Source organism: Ranitomeya variabilis, chromosome 5, assembly GCF_051348905.1.
Source record: "Ranitomeya variabilis isolate aRanVar5 chromosome 5, aRanVar5.hap1, whole genome shotgun sequence".
NCBI lineage: Eukaryota > Metazoa > Chordata > Amphibia > Anura > Dendrobatidae > Ranitomeya > Ranitomeya variabilis.
In genome coordinates, this window is record NC_135236.1 from 498,514,078 (window position 1) to 498,536,568 (window position 22,491).

At 43.8% G+C, this 22,491-nt stretch overlaps 1 protein-coding gene across 4 annotated transcripts in view; it reads left to right on the top strand.

Annotated features, from left to right (window-relative positions):
* Window positions 1-22,491, top strand: part of BRD8 (bromodomain containing 8) — a 134,802-nt gene that overhangs the window by 32,974 nt on the left and 79,337 nt on the right. For 2 of the 4 annotated variants that reach the window (XM_077265671.1, XM_077265672.1), the window contains exons 8-21: window positions 3,033-3,169; window positions 3,263-3,481; window positions 3,599-3,740; window positions 3,994-4,167; window positions 4,367-4,632; window positions 11,277-11,657; window positions 11,739-11,826; window positions 11,933-11,973; window positions 12,072-12,292; window positions 12,378-12,470; window positions 14,542-14,610; window positions 16,000-16,177; window positions 16,762-16,866; window positions 21,149-21,193. In XM_077265671.1, the coding sequence (XP_077121786.1) occupies window positions 3,033-3,169; window positions 3,263-3,481; window positions 3,599-3,740; window positions 3,994-4,167; window positions 4,367-4,632; window positions 11,277-11,657; window positions 11,739-11,826; window positions 11,933-11,973; window positions 12,072-12,292; window positions 12,378-12,470; window positions 14,542-14,610; window positions 16,000-16,177; window positions 16,762-16,866; window positions 21,149-21,193 (2,159 nt within the window). The remainder of the gene's footprint in view (window positions 1-3,032; window positions 3,170-3,262; window positions 3,482-3,598; window positions 3,741-3,993; window positions 4,168-4,366; window positions 4,633-11,276; window positions 11,658-11,738; window positions 11,827-11,932; window positions 11,974-12,071; window positions 12,293-12,377; window positions 12,471-14,541; window positions 14,611-15,999; window positions 16,178-16,761; window positions 16,867-21,148; window positions 21,194-22,491) is intronic. The other 2 variants (XM_077265673.1, XM_077265674.1) reach the window with 2 other exon arrangements.

Sequence of the window (22,491 nt, forward strand, 5' to 3'; positions counted from 1 at the left end):
TAAGTGTTCTTTCCCACAGGGCAGGGGGAAGAGGCTCTGGCACTGGATAGTGAGAAGGAGGGAGTGGCAGTGAATATTTTTTTATATATTTCTGTTTGTAATATGAGACAAAGTAGACATAGAGAAACAGAAGATTAAGAACAGAAATGTAGGCAAAAAAAGGAACAGCACAGTATAATACTTATCTTCGGGTGCAAGGCCCCTAGACAATCTGTCCAATGATTATCCAAACTTCATAGAATTCCAAGAAAGAGGCAGCACTCCATTGTTTCAGTGGGAAAATATGCAGGATCTTAAGCAACCCACATGTCTGGGCGACGTTTCGGCTACAAATGAGCCTTTCTCAAATATATATATATATATATATATATATATATATATATATATATATATATATATATATATATATATATATATATATATATATATATATATATATATATATATATATATATATATATATATATATATCTCAATCATAGTTTTCCTCCGCAACGCCCAATTCTCGACTGTCGCTTACTAGGATTTTCCATGTAATAATCCCAGAAGTGTTTCTCACAGCTGCTATAAATCTCTTTAAAGGGCCACTGTCACCCCCTCCAGGCGTTATAAACTAAAAGAGTCACCCTGTGCATCAGTAATGCTGCAGTCTAACAAGGTGGCTCTTTTAGTTTTTGTTCTGTTATTCCCACAATAAATGTATTTATAATTTTGCTGAAATACCTCTCTTTGTACCTGGAGGCGGGTCTGAAGCCTCCTCTTAGAAGCGTCCAACTGCCGTCAGTCATCTCTTGTCGGCAAAAAAGGCGTCCGTTAGAAATATCACATAAATATCTGTGGCGACTCTTATTACAAATAACGATATAGAAGGAGAACCAAGAGTCATAACTGGCCAATAGTTTACACAAAAACTTATTTTTATTGACAAAAATCAGTCACATAAACATTAGTGTACCATATTGTAATAAATAATCAGTAAAAAGCACATAGCGACTATATCCATATATACATCAAGAAGATCCAGGTACAGAGACAGAACAGAGGTAATCAACTATTTTAAATAATGCGTGCAACAATAATACCATACACACATGGGGTTGGCTGTTTAAGGGCATGTGTAGGTTACACCGAGTGATATGCTCCAATATTCTAAGGGTCACCACATGTCCCCAATACGCCGACATAAATGTATAAATCACAGATTACACAAGTGAATTACCCATATGTGTAGGAACGTCCTGTCAAGAGTCCTGGATTCCGATTCCGATTCTTCTTGATGTATATATGGATATAGTCGCTATGTGCTTTTTACTGATTATTTATTACAATATGGTACACTAATGTTTATGTGACTGATTTTTGTCAATAAAAATAAGTTTTTGTGTAAACTATTGGCCAGTTTTGACTCTTGGTTCTCCTTCTATACAGTCATCTCTTGTGTTGATTTTCGCCACCCCCTCAGCGCTGTTATTGTGTGAAATCTGGCGCCTGCGCTCTGCTCTTCTGCCTTGCGCAGGCGCATAGAGCATTTGCCGTCCTAGCGCTGGTGCCGGGTTCCGTTCTGCGCCTGTGCGGGCAGTGCGGCCACCCTGTTACTGAATCCCCGCCCCGCACTGTGTTATGCATTATGCACAGTGCGGGGCTGGGATTCCTGGGCATGCGCACTGCGCTTGTCAGACGCTCCCCAGGTCCCCCGCCTTTCAGCGTTGCCGGAATATACAGGTATCCTTGCCGGCGTTTGGAACAGCCACACAGAACAACGCTGGAAGGCGGGGGACCTGGTGAGCGTCTGACAAGCGCAGTGCGCATGCCCAGGAATCCCAGCCCCGCACTGTGCATAATGCATAACACAGTGCGGGGCGGGGATTCAGTAACAGGGTGGCCGCACTGCCCGCACAGGCGCAGAACGGAACCCGGCACCAGCGCTAGGACTGGAAATGCTCTATGTGCCTGCGCAAGTCAGAAGAGCAGAGCGCAGGCGCCGGATTTCACACAATAACAGCGCTGAGGGGGCGGCGAAAATCAACACAAGAGATGACTGACGGCAGTTGGGCGCTTCTAAGAGGAGGCTTCAGACCCGCCTCCAGGTACAAAGAGAGGTATTTCAGCAAAATTATAAATACATTTATTGTGGGAATAACAGAAACAAAAACTAAAAGAGCCATCTTGTTAGACTGCAGCATTACTGATGCACAAGGTGGCTCTTTTAGTTTATAACACCTGGAGGGGGTGACAGTGGCCCTTTAAAGCATTTGTGTGTAAAGTCTACTTTTAGGATTAATACATATTGGACTGTGTTATTCTGCCAATTTGTATCTTCCCGACTCCCATACACAGGAATTCTCGGCCTAGCACTCCTGTGTTTTCTATGAGAGAGCTGCTTCAACCAACATAATTTGTCGATTGTGTTTAATCCCACCTTTATCGGCTGACTTGTCCGACTTAAGCACCACTCCGGCATTTTTTTTTAGATTTCAGCACTTGACCATAGTCTTTTACTTATCCACCTTTTATCTACCGTTGTCTTCACCCTCTATCGGTGCAGCTCCAATCCAACAGCGCCATTTTGTGACTGCAACTCCTGACTGTCCAGAAATCAGAATTAACAGTCAATCTCTTAATGCAAGACTAGGAGAGACAGAATGAGGCTCTCATCAACTTGCATTGAAAAGTGACCTCTTTATTGGTCGCCCAGCAAATACTGGAGCTTTCCGGCAGGTCATAGACTGCAAGACACCGACGGGAGCTGCAGAGATAGAAGGTGAAGACGGAGGCTGGTAAGTATAAGACTTAAGTGCAGGACGTTAGATTAGAAGCACCACTTCAGGGCTGGAATTAAAAAACAAACAAACACTGGAGTGGTGCTATAAGTCTAATATATGTGTACAGATTTATTTGATCATGCTTATTTGTCCATGTATGTTTGTTCCTGAACACTCTAGCCCTCTCTTTCAAGGTTTAAATCTGAAATTGTATGTAAATATAAACGTTTTTTCATCATTTTACAATGACATATGCGTCATCTTTTTCAGCACGTCAAGCAGCTAAGAATATTCCTCGCAGAAGTTCAAGCACAGTAGGCCGAACATCTATTGGATCTTCATCACCGGGTGGAGAGTTTGGTTTAGGAGACCTGACACCAAATAGCACCGAGGAGGGAAACATGGGGGTATACTTAATTCTTCTATTTTTGTTCATTTTGATAGGCTCTGACTTGCATTTTATTATCTCTTGCATGTTTACAAAATTGTCTTTTTTCTAGGTAAGTGTGGGGTCTTTGCCAAACACCCCAGTCTCCTCCTTCATTGGTATTCCTGACACCCCTCCTCCTCCTGCCCCTTTGGAGTCCCCGTTGACCCCTGTGATGGACGACTCTCCCCAGCAAAAGATGGTGGGACAGAAAGCAACACCACCCCCCTCCCCGCTGTTATCGGAGCTCCTGAAGAAAGGCAGTCTGTTGTCCACCACAAGTCCCCGGCTGGTATGAAACCCCTCCCTGGGTCTCACGGAGGGCACCCCAACACAACCCAAAGTCTTGCCAAGGGAGGTAAAATCTGCCCATAATCAAATTTCTTGCCATGTACTTTTTTTTCCACAGGTCAGTGAGGGTGAAATGACTTTAGGATCCAATACCATTACTGGTTCAGGTGTCTTAATGGATGTTGGAGTACTTCCAAGTCTTCATGGAGGTGAGCTGCACCCCCTTGCAGGCACAATTCCAGCATCTCCGGCAGCATCAGGTATGGATTGTAAATCGTAGTTTTCGGATACTTATTGTCTGACTGGAAGAGTCTTACATTTTTCTTAAAATACTTTGTCTGTTGATCCGTTTTCTTCTGTTACTTGGTCCTTGTGTCATATTTCTGGTAATGTAAACACCTTTTCTCCACACCTTCTTTTCCTTTGTTTCTCTTTTTTATTTTTACCCCCCTGTGTTTTCTCTTTTCTGGCCTTCTCTTGTGGTTTTGTGCCTTCCTGTTCTTGCCCTGCTAGGTGCTCCCACTTTATCCCGGCTTCTAGAAGCTGGCCCTACACGCTTCGCAACACCTCTCGCTACCTTCTCTGCTGCTACAAGCGAATCTCCGTCTAAATCTTTGCTGACCCCAATAGAGTCCCAGGCTACCATTATTATGATGTCTGCACTTCCAATGACTGCAGCTGTCCCAGGTAAAATCTGCCTTGGGTTTCATGCTTTCCTTAATCATTTCTTACTCTTTTTTTCTTGACATTCACATTTTTTAAGTACTACATGTTGTTAGATTTAGACATATGATAATATGATTTTTATCTTGTGGTAACATAATTTTTGTAGAAATGGCTTGAAATATTTCCTGATACTCAGAACAATTTTGAATTACCCCTGTAGTGACCCAGCAGGAGGACAGTGAAAGTACTTGTGATCCACACACAGTTTCTGTGTCCATGGACAGTAGTGACATTTCCATGATCATAGATTCTATTAACAAGGAATGCCTTGGTACTGGAGATGGTAGCACGCCGTCAAAGGATGAGTCTTCAGACAGCAAGGGAGACCTGGATTTGGCAGAGAAAATGGACATTGCTGTATCTTACACTGGAGAGGAGCTTGACTTTGAAACTGTTGGCGATATCATAGCAATAATTGAAGACAAGGTAAAAATGAGACATTTCTTATTATTTTATCCATTTTAGAAACTTTGTCTATACAGAAACCTAGCAGCTGATACATTCTGCCCATGGAGCAGACAGCATTTATCAGACACTGGCTGTTAGATATCAGTCATGTGTGTTTGACTCTGAATTGTTGGGGAGTTTCAGAGAAAACCATGCATCAAAAGCAGTCAGAGACCAAGCCACTGATCGGAGAGGTGGGTCCCTGGTGCCTTGTCTTGCCATTGAGCGATCACTGAAGGGGAACGGGCAAAGAGGAGCTGCCAGGGATCCGCCTGTTCGAGTAGTCACCCGTACAGCTTAGTCTGCTTTTAAATTAAAGCTCATGTTTACTCTTGAATCGTCGCAGTCAAAAGTATCTGGCTGAAGTCAGACAGAATCTGATACATTCTGCCTTGTGGCAAATTATTAAAAATTCAGTTCCTTTCCTCCACTGCCAGTATCTTGCTGCTGAATGTGCAAAATAGTGGTTGATGTCGACATGACTACATCATGAGATTATTTAACCCCCTTCCTGACAATTGTTCTGGTAAATCCAATGTTGGATTCCCGTCTTTGATGCAAGCTCTGGAAGATCTTTCATGTTTCCCAGCAGTAATTCCTGTAGTTGGTAGTATTTCACTATATAGTACAAGTGATCGGACACTAGCAGGTATACAAAAAATAATTAATAAATAACCCACATAACAGTTAAGAAATTAAAAAACAAATGTGTTATCACCACATCTGTAAAAGTTCAGGCCATCAAAATGTAAAATGAATTAACCTGATCGGCAAACTCCATAACGAGAAAAAAAAATCAAATTGTCAGACTTAATAAGCAATCAAAACATTGTGTCAACCTCAATATGGTATCAATAAAAATCATAGCTTACCATGCAGAAAACACGCCCTCCATTGATGGAAAAATTAAAACCTTACATGTGTTGTAATATTTCTTTATCGCTTCATTGGAGGACACTGGTAGCATGGGTGTGTGCTGCTATCACTAGAAGGATGACAGCAGGCAAAGAAAAAAATTAGCGCCTCCTTAGCAGTATACACCCACCGACAGGCACAAAACAGCTCAGATTAGAGACCAGGTCAATGCCACACAGAGTTCTAGCAGCAGACACATCTCTACAACAACTGTTAAGAGGAGACTTTGTGCAGCAGGCCTACATGGTAAAATAGCTGCTAGGAAACCACTGCTAAGGACAGGCAACAAGCAGAAGAGACTTGTTTGGGCTAAAGAACACAAGGAATGGACATTAGACCAGTGGAAATCTGTGCTTTGGTCTGATGAGTGTAAATAGCCAAGAGAATCCTGTATAGAATAACTAAAACATAACTTTTAATACCATTTTTCATAAAAACATTTCATGGACACAAAAAGACGTGATAAAGTGCAGACAGTGCATACCAGTGCTCAATTAAAAAAATGGTTTTGTCTCACCAAATTGCTGAACGCTTGACAGGAGCCAATTCATGCTCTGAGGGGGACCCAGGGAGGAAAGTATTAACTATACTACCCCAGTCGTGCCCCTGTATTGCTCCTGCCCTGACAAGGTCTGATGAGCCCAAATTTGAGATCTTTGGTTCCAACCACCGTGTCTTTGTGCGACGCAGAAAAGGTGAACGGATGGACTCTACATGCCTGGTTCCCACCGTGAAGCATGGAGGAGGTGTGATGGTGTGGGGTGCTTTGCTGGTGACACTGTTGGGGATTTATTCAAAATTGAAGGAATAATGAACCAGCATGGCTACCACAGCATCTTGCAGCGGCATGCTTTCCATCCGGTTTGCATTTAGTTGGACCATCATTTATTTTTCAACATGGCAATGACCCCAAACACACCTCCAGTCTGTGTAAGGGCTATTTGACCAAGAAGGAGAGTGATGGGGTGCTACGCCAGATTACCTGGCCTCCACAGTCACCAGACCTAAACCCAATCGAGATGGTTTGGGGTGAGCTGGACCCAGGGCCGTATTTAGGGTTTCTGCTGCCCTAGGCACTTTTAGTGCTGCCTCCCCCTTTGGTGAGTATGACACTATCGGCAGTGACTTTAGCAAGAATCGCTGATGTGAAAGTCGCCTTTTGCAGCAGATCCATCAGTTTTTCTGCATGTGCCGCGTAACGGATCACTTACAGCAACCCTGCGTTCGGCCTCATTCATTCCCTATGGGATTTGCGGCACTTGCCATGATCTGGCAAATGCGGTACCATACCTCCCAACTGTTGAAGAAGGGAAGGAGGCACAAAGTGTGCGGGCGCGCTACGCGCGCCGCGGCAAATTTTGGGCCACGCCTCTGACCACACCCATTTCACAACTAGTCACACCCATATCCACGTCCCAACCACAGCCATTTAGCACTGCTGATCACACTGTTTTATATACAATAATTATAAACGAAACAATATGGCGACAGTGCTCCATACTGTATAATGGCCACACATGATGCTCCTTACTGTATAATGACCACACATGATGCTCCATACTGTATAATGACCACACATGATGCTCCATACTGTATAATGGCCACACATGATGCTCCATACTGTATAATGGCCACACATGATGCTCCATACTGTATAATGGCCACACATGATGCTCAATACTGTTTAATGGCCACACGTGATGCTCCATACTGTATAACGGCCACACATGATGCTCCATACTGTATAATGACCACACATGATGCTCCATACTGTATAACGGCCACACATGATGCTCAATACTGTATAATGGCCACACATGATGCTCCATACTGTATAACGGCCACACATGATGCTCAATACTGTATAATGGCCACACATGATGCTCAATACTGTATAACGGCCACACATGATGCTCCATACTGTATAATGGCCACACACAGTTCTCCATACTGTATAATGACCCCCCCTCCTGTATGCATGGCTCATATTCCCCCCTGTATGCATGGCTCATATTCCCCCCTGTATGCATGGCTCATATTCCCCCCTGTATGCATGGCTCATATTCCCCCCCGTATGCATGGCTCATATTCCCCCCCTGTATGCATGGCTCATACTCCCATGTATGCATGGCTCATACCCCCCCCCCTGTATGCATGGCTCATATTCACCCCCTCCCCTGTATGCATGGCTCATATTCCACCTCCCCCTGTATGCATGGCTCATCTCTCCACCCCCCCCTGTATGCATTGCTCATCTCTCCGCGCCCCCCCCCCCCCTGTTTGCATGGCTCATAATTCCCCCCCCCCATATGTATGGCTGATGGCTCATATTCCCCCGTATGCATGGCTCATAATTCCCCCCCCTGTATGTATGGCTGATGGCTCATATTCCCCCGTATGCATGGCTCATAATCCCCCCCCCCCCCTGTATGTATGGCTGATGGCTCATATTCCCCCGTATGCATGGCTCATAATTCCCTCCCCCCTGTATGTATGGCTGATGGCTCATATTCCCCTGTATGCATGGCTCATAATCCCCCCCCCCGTATGCATGGCTGATGGCTCATATTCCCCCTTATGCATGGCTCATAACTCCCCCTTATGCATGGCTCATAACTCCCCCTACCCCTGTATGTATGGCTGATGGCTCATATTCCCCTGTATGCATGGCTCATAATTCCCCCCCCCCCGTATGCATGGCTGATGGCTCATATTCCCCTGTATGCATGGCTCATAATTTTCCCCCCCCCCCCATATGCATGGCTGATGGCTCATATTCCCCTGTATGCATGGCTCATAATTCCCCCCCCCCCTGTATGTATGGCTGATGGCTCATATTCCCCCGTATGCATGGCTCATAATTCCCCCCCCCTGTATGTATGGCTGATGGCTCATACTCCCCGGTATGCATGGCTCATCTCTCCACCCCCTGCCCCGCTCCTTCTCCCATCTTGCATGGCTCGGGCGGCTTACGTTCCTCCTTCATCTCCCCATCCCCCGTCCCTCATACTCACCTGTCAGCTGTCCCACACACCACGCGGCTGCGCCGACATCCTCCCTCTGGCTCTGTCCCGCCGCAGCGCCTTCTTCCTGAGTGAGCGGTCATGTGGTACCGCTGATTAAGGTCATGAATATGCGCATATTCATGACCTTAATGAGTGGTACCACGTGACCGCTCACTCAGGACGCGCTACAGACGCTGAGACCAGGCATCGCTGGAGCAGGGTGAGTATCGTCTTCAAGGAGGGTGGGTGGGACTCTGAGGCGGGCGGGGGCGGGGTGGTCGGTCGCGTTTGTGACCCGGGACTAAAAAAAACAAAACAAACAAACAAAAAAAAACCTTGCTCAGGTGCCGCCCCCCCGCAATGTCGCCGCCCTAGGCACTTGCCCTCGTGCCCCCTAGTGGCAAATACGGCCCTGGCTGGACCGCAGAGTGAAGGCAAAAGGGCCAACAAGTGCTAAGCATCTCTGGGAACTCCTTCAAGATTGTTGAAAGACCAGTGACTACCTCTTGAAACTCGTCTAGAGAATGCCAAGAGTGTGCAAAGCAGTCATCAAAGCAAAAGGTGGCTACTTTGAAGAACCTAGAATATAAGACATAATTTCAGTTGTTTCACACTTTTTTGTTAAGTATATAATTCCACATGTGTTAATTCATAGTTTTGATGCCTTCAGTGTGAATGTACAATTTTCATAGTCATGAAAATACAGAAAAATCTTTAAATGAGGTGTGTCCAAATTTTTGGTCTGTACTGTATGTATACAAAAAAATTTGGAAAATCAACATGTTGATTACTGTTTAAGTGGTTTCTGCATAAAACGCTTAAATGTAATCTGCTAGCAGGGTTTCACCCCCAAACTATTGTTGCGCACATGTATTTCTTCAAAGACCCAGAAATACCTTTTAGGTGGCTAGTCTTTTCCTCCATTACTGAGAAATCAGCATTTGAATTGATATGCAAATGAGTGTGTAGATCTGCAATTTCTGTCACTCCAGCTCTATTCCCCACTCAGCTCTACTTCCCCCTGCTTGACTGACAGCCTCTGTGCTGTGTGACTTCAGGCGAAGGAGCCATCAACCAAGAGAAGGTCATGCTGAGCGGGAATAGAGCTGCAGTGACAGAGACTTCAAATCTATGAATAGTTCTTTAGCCTCATTTGCATATCAGAATTAATGCAGATTTTTCAGTAACAGAAGAAAGGACTGGCCATGTAAAGGTATTGCTGTACTTGTCTTTTAAAGTTCTACACACATATATAAATAGTTTGGGTGTGGGGGGGGGGGTGGAATCTGCTGATTTGCATACCTGACGTCACGTGCCATAAAGACTTGTCTGGCTTCTCTCAATACAATTTTATGGTGAGAAACCGAATGCATCAACATGTGATTGCAAGTACGGGCAGCACGGTGGCTCAGTGGTTAGTACTGTGGCTTTGCAGTGCTGGAGTCCTGGGTTCAAGCCCCACCCTGGACAAAATCTGCAAAGAGTTTGTATGTTCTCTCCATGTTTGCGTGGGTTTCCTCCGGGTACTCCGGTTTCCTCCCACATTACAAAGACATACTGATAGGGAATTTAGATTGTGAGCCCCAACGGGGACAGCGATGATATGTGCAAACTTTAAAGTGCTGCGGAATATGTTAGCGCTATATAAAAATAAAGATTATTATATTAATAAAGATTATTATTATAAAGTATGCAAATCGCATTCAGGCGGTCACTTTGCAGCCTGCTAACCCCAGGCATACAAGTGACTCGTGACCGCATGCTCACTTATTAGGGTACGTTCACACAGGACTTTTTTGCTGCTTTTTTTTATGCTAATTTTCAGCTGCTTTTTACAGTACCAGTAAAGCCTATGAGATTTCAGAAATCTCATGCACACACGTTGGTTTTTTGTTTGATCAGTTTTTTCTGCTTTGCTGCTTTTTTTGGACATAGGGCATGTCACTTCTTTCAGCGTTTTTGCTGCGTTTTTGCAGCGTTTTTTCACCCATTGACTTGAATGGGTGATGAAAAAAACGCTGCAAAAACGCTGAAAAAACGCATGTAGCATTATTTGCTGCGTTTTTTTGTGCAGAAAATCATGGCCAGCAGGAAGGGATCTCACAGCCAAGAGCTTAGGGGTGTGGTTAGTGAGGTGTGAAGAGCCATTGTGAGCCATTGTGAGGTGTGAAGAGCCATTGTGAGGTGTCCTGATTGTGATCTATTGTGAGGGAGTTCCTGGTAGTGAGGTGTGAAGAGCCATTGTGAGGTGTCCTGTTTGTGATCTATTGTGAGGGAGTTCCTGGTTAGTGAGGTGTGAAGAGCCATTGTGAGCCATTGTGAGGTGTGAAGAGCCATTGTGAGGTGTCCTGATTGTGATCTATTGTGAGGGAGTTCCTGGTAGTAAGGTGTGAAGAGCCATTGTGAGGTGTCCTAGCAGCTGAAAATTGGCATAAAAAAAGCAGCAAAAATCTGCAGCAAAAATCTGCAGCAAAAAAGTCCTGTGTGAACGTACCCAAAAAACGCACCAAAAAAACGCACCTAAATTAGCATAAAAAAAAGCAGCAAAAAAAAGCAGCAAAAAAGTCCTGTGTGAACGTACCCTTAGAGAGTTACTGCAAATTGAGGAAAACCCTTAAGAATATTTTGAAATATTTCTAGCTTTGTAACCAACAGGTGTATTGCTTATATGCCTATGTCATCAAATATGTATCCTCTGAATAGGTCGATGACCATCCTGAAGTGCTTGATGTCGCTGCAGTTGAGGCAGCTCTTTCATTTTGTGAAGAGAACGATGACCCCCAAGCACTTGGTGGGCCCTGGGATCAAGCTGTTCAGGAACACACAGTGAAGCAAGAGACCCTTCCAAAGGCTCTTATTCCAGGGTCCAAGGATACAGATACAATAATGAACATCATGGAGCTGACTGATATAAAAGCAGAGCCTTCTGAACCAGAGATGGAGCTTGCTCAGTCAGAGGGGGCATGTGTGACTCCTCACTCAGCCTTTCAGCTTACATCCCCTGTAGAAGAGTTTACTGAAGCTAGTGGTAAAGAACCAGTTAAAGAGGAGGAAGAATCAACTGACCACCAAATGAAAATGGAGGTACTGTTCTAAGGGCTAGTGTCAGTTGTGAGATCGCTAGCAATTCAGTGTGGCAAATTCATATTTTTCTCTTGCCTTAAGGAGCCACAGTGTGAAACTTCTCAAAGTGAGGCCTTTTCTAATGAAGAAGAAAAGGGGATGCCGTCTGAGGAAAGTCCGTCAGTAAACGGTACGCATTGGGATACATATATATTAGACTTTGGATTATCATTGAGTTGATAGGAGGAGTTGGTGACTAGCTATACTTATTAATATTGTACTTCTACTATTTTCAGACCCAATAAAAGCAGAACCTCCAGCTGCTAGTCAGAATAAGGTAATTATTGTGTTGCCCAAATTTTGTAAAAAGAAAAGCAAAATTTAAAGATGTAGTTTTTATATATGGTAGTGAGCTTGTGCAAATACTTTATCCAGGACTCTCAAGGAGAAGAAGAAGAGGAGGACGAGGATGTGACAAGTGAGGTTGGGAGTCCTGAAGAGCCCAAGGAAGAAGAAGCCGGAGAGGAATATCTGTCTGAAATGGACAATGAACCTCCAATCAGTGAGAGCGATGATGGGTTCAGTATTCATAATGCGCAGCTTCAGTCTCACACACTTGCTGATTCAATCCCCAGCAGCCCCGCATCCTCCCAGTTGTGAGTACATTTATGAGTACATTTTATATGTTTATAGATTGCATTTTATTTTGTCTGTTTAAATGTCATGTCAATATAATTCCAGTTCGGTGTGCAGTGAAGATCAAGAGGCAATACAAGCTCAGAAAATTTGGAAAAAAGCTATTATGTTGGTGTGGAGAGCAGCAGCCAATCACAGGTGTGTGCTGATCACTAAATAACTTTTTTTAAGGTTTACAAGATTGCTACATCAGACCACTGTATGTAAGTAAATTAGATGTCATATACCGTATTTTCCGGCGTATAAGACGACTGGGCGTATAAGACGACCCCCCAACTTTACCAGTTAAAATATAAAATCTTCTTAAAAGTCGGGGGTCTTCTTATACACCCTATGTCGTCTTATAGGGCCGGTGAATATGTGCCTTTTGGGGGGGGGGGAGTGATCCTGATGACGAGGGGGCGTCTCACAGGAAAGTGAGTATCCCCCATTACCTTATCGTAGCGGTGCAGCGTGGGGGTCTCAGTGCTGGGAGTGGCGGCGGCGGCGGCGGCTGCTGTGCTCTGGTGCGGCGGCTGCTGTGCTCTGGTGCGGCGGCTCCTCTTCTGTGTGGGGCCTCTGTGCTGTGGGGTGGCGGTGGCGGCGGCATATCTTTATCCAGTTGGGGCTCCTCCGGCATCTCCTTAGCCCTGGAGGCCCCGCCGCAACTCCATCGGTGCAATGCAGCGGCCATTTTCCCGGAGGCAGCTCAATAGGTGCGATGCGGTGGCCTCCGGGAAAATGGCCGCTGCTCAGATTCAGATCTCGTCCCGAAATCTCGGGACACGAGATCTGAATCTGAGCAGCGGCCATTTTCCCGGAGGCCACCACATTGCACCGATGGAGTTGCGGCGGGGCCTCCAGGGCTAAGGAGATGCCGGAGGAGCCCCAACTGGATAAAGATACGCCGCTGCCGCCGCCACCCCACAGCACAGAGGCCCCACACAGAAGAGGAGCCGCCGCACCAGAACACAGCAGCCGCCGCCGCTCCCAGCACTGACACCCCCACGCTGCACCGCTAGGATAAGGTAATGGGGATTACTCACTTTCCTGTGAGACGCCCCCTCGTCATCAGGATCACTCCCCCTCCCCACCCACCATATACACCGGCGTACAAGACGATTCCCGGCGTATAAGACGACCCCCGACTTTTAAGAAGATTTTCGGGGGTTAAAAAGTCGTCTTATACGCCGGAAAATACGGTAGTTATTAGTTTAACTCTTGATAAATAACCTTCGGTGTCAGAGTTCAATCTTGAAGAGGAAATTTCCGTTCTCACATGTCTGTTTTAGTACATACATAACAACTTTGCGTTATGTATTTTAGATTTCTCCATTGTATAGAAATGTATCAATACAGTGCTATTTGTAATCAGTTGGGGTGTGTTCTACAGTCTTCCACTATCCAATCAATGCTGGCAGAGCCTGAGTATTCAAGGGCATGATCCTTTGACAAGGGAAGTTGTACAACGCAGTTTTCACATAGAATAACAGTGGAACGTCTTGACACAGAATTATGAGAATAGTTGTACCAGAATTGTCATTTAAAGGGGTTTTCCCACGAACAATGTTATTGTTGATCAACATTTTAATCAATAGATCTTTGAAAAATAGTAAGTTCTGCAATGGGATGTGTTTTAAAAAGATGTTCCTTTGGTGAGATAATCTTTTATAAATGTGCCCTTGCGGGTACTGTGTAATGGCCGTGTCTGTCCATGCAGGAACATGGTCTAATCATACACAAAAGAGAAGATGTAGACAGGACAGCAGGGGATCGCAAATGATTCTTTCCTTAAAGAAAAATGTTGCTTAAAAACAGGCAGTGAAATGTTTTGCCTGTGATCCCGTGCTGTCCTGTCTGTATATTCTTTTTTGCTTCCTCCCATTCCCAGGAGATGAGGCATGATCAGACCATGTTCAGGGGCACATTTATAAGATTATCTCAGCACATGAACATTTTTATTTTAACATATCCAATTGTGGAAATTATTTTCATTCCAAGATCTATTAATTGACATGAACATTGTTATTTGGAAAACCCCTTTAATGGGCAATACAATTATGCACCAAATAGATGTTATATGCCAATAAATACTATGACAATCTCCTGTGTTGATCATCTCCCTTTTTATTAAATGATATTGCTGGACTAGGTTAATGCCTTGTGAGCGCTTATTTAGTGATGAAATTTAACTAGAAAATATGGTGACTTTTTCTTTCGTTTTGCAAAGGTATGCCAATGTCTTTCTTCAGCCTGTGACAGATGACATTGCTCCTGGTTATCACAGTATTGTTCAAAGGTAATAATTGAAACCAATGTGTACTTCTATCTTTTTAATGGATAACAAAAAGGCATTCGCGCTAAGGGAGAGAAAATAATTGATTTGCTTAGGTGGGTGGTTTTGGGATGATATACAAGTGTGTGTGTGTATATATATATATATATATATATATATATATATATATATATATATATATATATATATATATATATATATATGTATATGTATATGTTTTTTTTTTTTTTACTAAAACTGGATGGTTGTCACTTAAAGGGGTTTTCACACAAATGTCATTTTTATCAATAGATCTTGGAATAAAATTAAGTTCCACAGTTGGATGTGTTTAAAAATATATTTTCCTGTGCTGAGATAATCTTATAAATGTGCCCCTGCTGTGTACTGTGTAATGGCTGTGTCTGACCGTACAGGAACATGGTCTGATCATACCACAGCTCCTAGGCAGGGGAGAACGCAAAAGAGGATACAGACAGGACAGCAGGGGATCACAGCTGATTCTTCTTGTGAGTTAAAACATTGCTTAAAAACAAGCAAATGTTTTACCTTACCGAAATAATCTGCTATCTCATTCTGTCCCGTCCGTATGCTCATTTTCTCTCTCGCCCCTCTGCTGAAATGCCGCTATTATTCTCTGACTGTGGCGTCTAAAAATCACCATCCTCATGGGGCATTTATTTGGCCACCCAATGTCCACTGCGTAACGCATACACACGGTGCCAATGTCATGGGGCCCCTGTCGCTGCCGTCTTTGTGCTCCTATGATTCCTAGCCTGTGAATTTTACAATGTTAAAAAATTTGCTTTGTAAAAGAATCTTCCAGACAACATGTAAATTCTGTATGATCCGGCTAGTCCGAATAGCAGTCGCAAGACTCAGAAAGGGATCATAGCAGCTCTGGAGTCTGGGGAAGAAAGCATTGTAAAACAAGTACACTACACTGCATGCATAGCTTATTTAAGTAAATAGAGATAAAAAACCTTAAGTTGGTATTGCCAGGTCAGTTTTACTTCACTATGATCGCCGTAAAAAACAAATCCTAAAATCAATGGTGGAATTGCTTGAAGCTTTTTTTTTTTTCTCCCTTCACCGTTTCACGCCACTTTGAATGACATTTTTCAGTACGTTGTATGGTAAAGTGGTGTAATTGATAATTACTACTCCTCCTGCAAAAAAAAAAGCCCTGATATGGCCATGTCAACATAAAACTGATTAAGATGTGGCTCTTAGAAGAAGAATAGAAAGAAACAAAAGCACCAAAATAAAAGATTTGCTTGGTTGGGAATGGATTAAAAGGAATTTCAATGCACATCCTAATTTATTATTTTTAATTGGTGTGAAATATTTAACATCATTGTTGCAGTACTCCTTACGCTGCCTTTTGTTTCCAAGGCCAATGGACCTATCTACTATAAAGAAAAACATTGAGACTGGTTTAATTCGGAGTACAGCGGAGTTCCAGAGGGACATCATGCTCATGTTCCAGAATGCTGTAATGTATAACAGTTCTGACCATGATGTCTACCACATGGCTGTAGAGATGCAACGTGATGTGCTGGAGCAAATCCAGGTACTCTTACCAGTGCGATAAATAAAAGAAATGTGCTAATCTTATTTAATGTTATGACTAGTTGGAAGATGTTAGGTTGTATGTTTCCTCCAGCATTTGGTTTCAGTCATGGGAGCGGAGTTGGTTCAGTCACCGCTCCCGTGACTGAAAGTATACAGAGCGGCCGCGGTAACCGCATCCCTGGCCGTGACTGACACTGGAACTACATTGAGACCGGCTGTCAGTCAGGGCTGAAGGGCGGTTACAGCTGCCGCTCTATATACTCATAGTGGTGACTGAATTGGTGCTGCCTCCTGCCCCCATGACTGAAACCGAATGCTGGCGGGAATAAAGTTAATTTTCTCCCCGCTACATTCAGCTATGTGCAGGGCGCATAATAATGCTGTTAACCTGCAGATTAACCGTGCTATTGCTGGTGACAAGTTCACTTTAACATAGAACAAAAATGTACCAATAAAAATGCTAGCCACTCGGGCGTATAACGCATTCAATAGCTAGTGTGTGTAATAATATATACGGTATATAATATATGTTATAGGTGAATAGATTTCATTGTTAAAAATATATTTTTTCTCGTATGTTAGCAATTTTTAGCCACACAGTTGATTATGCAGACATCTGAATCCGGAATCAGTGCAAAAAGTTTGAGGGGCCGAGATTCCACACGCAAGCAAGATGCCTCAGAAAAGGTAATTTTATTTGAATGGATTGGAAATTAATTCAGTTCTGTACATGTCCTTATCTACAAACTATTAGAGAGGCAACTTTATTAAAGTTATATTTGGTTAACCTGTTTGGTAGCTACTTCATCCATCTTCTCACATTGGGTTTTACCCCGCTTTTCTAAAATCCCGGTTAGTAACCTTCCCTTAGCTGGACAAAAATACATTTTTAATGCCCAGTATCGCTGTATAACATATCTGGACATGTTTGCTGTTGAAGACAGCATTGGTAGTTTGTCAGAATTGTAAAGTATATTTAAATAGTGCTTATTGCCAATCTCTGGTTCAGCTTTTTAGTTAATTAGACTGTGGGCAGTCTCAGATGTGTATATTTTCTAGACATAATCCAGTACCAAGTCCTTGCACAAGTAGTCTCAATGTCCCCTGAGCTTTTGTCATGGGGTTCCCTAACACTCCGTGGCCGCTCTTGCTGTGAAAGAGCGGGATCTCTCTCTTTCCAGTAATCCTGCCAGCGCTGCTGCGTCCTTTCCTAAACTGTTACTGAATGGTTACATTTAAGGGGTTGTCCACTAATGGAACATCCCTTTCTCGACCCTCATGTTTGGCTCCGTTAATAAAATTAAAACTTACTCTCCCTTTCTGTCTGGGTTCCGAACCAGCGGTGTCGGCACTAGCATTCCTGGGCCCACGTTTGCTTGTTAAAGGGAATCTGTCACCTAATTTTTCATATATAAGCTTCGGCCACTGCCATCAGGGGCTTATGTACAGCATTCTGTAATGCTGTAGATAAGCCCCGGATGTAACCTGAAAGATAAGAAAAACAAGTTATTTTATACGGTCCTGGGGGGGGGGTGCGGTCCGTTCCGATGAGTGTCGCAGTCCGGATCTGGCGCCTCCCATCTTCATGCGATGGCGTCCTCTTCCTTGCTTCTGTCGCAGCTCCGGCGCAGGCGTACTTTGCCCTGTTGAGGGCAGAGCAAAGTACTGCAGTGCGCAGGCGCCGGGCCTCTGTGACCTTTCCCAGCGCCTGCGCACTGCAGTACTTTGCTCTGCTCTCAACAGGGCAGACAAAGTACGCCTGCAAAGTAGCTGCGACAGAAGCAAGGAAGAGGACGTCATCGCATGAAGATGGGAGGCGCCGGACCGCGATCCCCATCGGAACAGACCGCATCGGACCGCCCCCCCCCAGGTGAGTATAATCTAACCTCTTTTTCTCCTCTTTCAGGTAACATCGGGGGCTTATCTACAGCATTACAGAATGCTGTAGATAAGCCCCTGATGCCGGGGGCCGAAGCTTATATACGAAAAAGTAGGTGACAGATTCCCTTTAAGTCAGAGGAACCCTAATCCCAATCACCGCTGGCGTCACTGTACCCGCCTTTGGTCGTATATGTAATCAATAGGAAGTTAGGGCTGCGGCTGGCCACTACTATGCTGACTGTTTATATACAGTGTCTTCTGCTCAGTAATGGACCTACATATAAGAGTTCTTGTAGAACAAGAAGAGGCAAACTAGTAAATATATACGTTTTTTTTTTTGTTTTTTTTAAATGATGAACAATCCAAATGGAACTCTTGACTAGCAAATTATGTCAGACAAGTGTTCATACAGGACAAGAATTGTGAATTAAATAGTTGAATATCGTTAATTACTTCGAACATTGTGTATTGTGTTCATTCTAAAGCATTGGTGCCTTTAATCTGCAAATCCCATAAGTGATACGATTTATTCTAAGTGTATGAATTCATAAAGTATTATACAAACCTTTACTATGATACTATAAAAACAATATTTCATCGATTTTAATAAAGTGAAAATCTTTTTAGCCAATTATGAATATGTACTTGTTCCGATGCTCCAATTGCTATTGAACTATTGCTTTGGAACACGATTAACCCTATTTAGGATTTAAATTTCCACTTCTCCTTTTTGTCGGTCAACCGTCTCCAATTATTTTGCTCACCTAAATGATATGCATGATGTACGAGCGTTTTTGTAAACTAAGTTCGGTTGCTCGATCCATTCACACTACACAGTTATTGTGGACAATGGGTCGTTAGCGTAGGATCTGACAGATTATCGACATGTGTAAATGGGCCCTTACTCAATACACACATTCAATCACTTTATTTACCAGTATTGGAAGAGCTGGCAGAGGGAATTTTTTTTCTGCAACAGTTTTTCTGTTCCGATCTTCAGGCCTTATTTGCGGACTTGTCAATGAGAAATCAAGGGATAGTTTTGATTTGTCAGATGGCAATCGTGGTAAACTCTTTGCTCTCTCCATTGCTCTCAAGAGCACCAATACCATGCTCTCCTAAAGGAAATTATTAGTTGTATAAAAAGGGTTTATTTGCTGTATAAAAAGGGTTTATTTGCTGTTTAAAATTGACAGTGGAAAGCCAAACTTATTAAAAATAATTAAAAAGGCTCATTTACTCATGAATCCTTCATCTCCACTACAGTGCATTCCTCCAACAGTCTCCGCCAGACCACCAGTGACCTGACTGGTGATGGAACTAATTGCCTTCAGAGCAGATGACTGTTACTTGGTACATTATCTCTTTTGTCACAGATCCTAATGCCATTGGGTCCTGATATCTGCTGTTAACCCTGTAATGTCGCTATTGATCTTCGACAGGGGCAATTAAGATGCCCATTCTGGGAGGGGTGTGGTGTTAAGTGCACCCATCACCATCTCAACCATCTCAATCTCATCCTGTAAAGACAAAGCAGTGGCTGGGCTTCAAAGGAGACCATGATTTTTGCAATATACTGTAGTGTAGTGTATTGAGGTATATAAAGTAAATGATTTCAAGTTCAAGCCACCACCTAAGGGTAATAAAAGTATTTGTTTAAAATTAAAGGTAGTTAAAACATAAAACACATTCAGGCTATGTTCACACTTTGCGGGTTTTGCCGCGGATCCGCAGCGGATTTGACACTGCAGATCCGCAGCAGTTTTCCATGCAGGGTAAAGTACAATGTTACCCTATGGAAAACAAAACCCGCTGTGCACATGCTGCGGATTTCCGCGGAAAAAGCCGCGCGGCTTTTCTGCGGGAAAAAAAGAAGGAGCATGTCACTTCTTGGTGCAGAATCGCAGCGATTCTGCACCCATAGAAATGCATTGATCCGCTAACTTCCCGCATGGGGCTGTGCCCACGTTGCGGGAAGTTAAGCGGATAATGTGCCGATGGTACCCGGGGTGGAGGAGAGGAGACTCTCCTCCAGGCCCTGGGAACCATATTTTGGTGTAAAAAAAAGAATTAAAATAAAAAATAATGCTATACTCACCTCTCAGCGCTGCCCGCGGCGTCCGGTCTCAGTTGCTGTGCCGAACAGGACCTGTGGTGACGTCGCGGTCACATGACCGTGATGACGCCGCGGTCACATGACCGTGACGTCACGAAGGTCCTTGTCGGCACAGCCGCTTGCAGCGCCGAGGAGATCGCGACGTCAGAGGGTGAGTATAACCGATTTTTATTATTTTTTACATTACTATTGATGCTGCATATTGCTGCATATGCAGCATCAATAGTACAGGAGTAATCCCGCAGCGGAAACCGCGGAACAAACCGCGATAAATCTGCAGGGATAACCGCAGCGGTTTTGCCCTGCAGATTTATCAATTCCGCTGTGGGATTAACCTGCAGAGGAACCCGCAAAGTGTGAACGTGGCCTCAGACTGTGGATGTGGCAATAACAATCTATTATTTAAAGTGGTTGTCCACTACTAGGCCACAGAGCACATCAGAGATGATCTCAACTTGTCTTCGTAAATCCACTTATCGGAGTTATCTGAATCAAAGACTCTGATAACTCATTCAGCTAGTGATGTTCTGGGAAACAAAAAGCCTGTAAAATCAAATAGGGCAAAAAATGTTAATGAAACCCAATAGCAGAAATGTTTTGTAGCCCAAGATGCATGCACTTTTAAGTTAAAAACAAAATCCCTCTGATAGTCTCTATATCCTTCTATAATCATAATTGTGCTCAGTCATCATTGGAGCAATTGTAAGTTCACGAGTGACCGTTTGTTAGATAGGATTTGTATTTTGACTTTGGGTAAGCAACAGAAGCCAGTACTAGAATTTTTGAGCCAACACTTAAATGTCTCTCAAAAAAGATGTGAAGCCACAATACTGAAGCCTTCCTGCCATTATATGAGATTATGGTCAGGAACCCTGGCTTCCTCTATTGCTTGTGTGTTGCCAGCTTCTTAATGTCTTGTGTCGGAGGAGAGTCTCCTTGGAATCTGACCTGTTTTTCTGTTTGTCCTAACAGGACAGTGTCCCCATGGGCTCTCCTGCCTTCCTTCTCTCTCTCTTTGTAAGTATTGAATGGCTGCATTGTATTGGAGGATATGTGTTTCGGCACCCTCCGTCCATCCATTACAGCAGTTTTGACAATGTAATCAATGTACTTTGTTAAATGTTATTAGGGTACGGCCACATGAATAAAGTCCCCCAGTGTGGGCGAAAACGGCAACAAAAAAATGGTAATGGCCACATGATTTTGCAGCTGAACAACAGTTTTAACCACAAAATCATGTGACCATTGACTGTTAAAGAGGATGTCCTGAGAACGCAGCTCATAAACTGTGAGAAGTGTCTAATGTCAGGGGATTTCACTGCTGGGAAATGGGTTGATGAACGCAGGCTGCGCTGTGCCCTGTTTAATACAGCAGCTGTCACACATTTAAAGTGTATAAGGGTCTGACGGACAGAGTGCTCTGTAATTTATTCTAAGTCTCATTGACTTTAAAGGGGTTGTCCACTACTAGGACAACCCCTTCTTGATGAAAATGTTTGGCCCCCATAGAATAATAAAGCCTATACTCGCCTCCCTTGCCGGTGTTGGCACTTGCGGTCCTGGGGCTTTCGTGCGGTTGTTATGACGTGACGCCGGCGCCCAATTAGTATTGGCATCACTGTCCCCGTCTTTGGACAAATTGAACATGAAGAGGAAGTCTGGGCTGCAGCTGATCTCGGACTTCCTGCTCAATTCGAGAGGAGGCAGGAACAGTGACTCCAGCGCTGATTGGGTGCCGGTGTCATGTTTCACAACCGCAGCATGCTAGCCCCTGGACACCGAATGCCGACACCGTAGGAATGGCGCCAATACGAGAGGTGAGCATAGGCTTTGTTATTTTATCGTGGCCAAGCATGGGGTATGAGAAGAAGTTGTCCAAGTAGTGGCCGATTGTTACTCCATTTAAATGGAGAAGAAACACTCATTTTGATTATTGGGAGTTGCAACGGTGGCAGACACTTACAACCTAATCTGTGGCAAGGTGACAGGTTGTGGTTTTGGGACAGCACCTTTAATGGCTATTGTGGCCACATGCGTGGCCATACCCTAACTGTCTGCTTTGTGTCCCCTGTGCATCGCTTCCTTATTGCTTCTTTCTGTCCTTCAAACTGATATTTATGTTTGTGAAAATTGTCCTAGGTCAAAATAGCAAGGTTCCATAGTTCGATATCTAGTGCATGATGACAAAAATGTGTTCATTCCACAGTTAGTGTGTATTCAGTAAGTTCACCAGTTCAGAGCTTGTGACAGGGTTAGGACAGCACTAAGATGAGAAGGCAGAAGGTCACTGCTTAGTGTCTCAGGTATGTGACTTT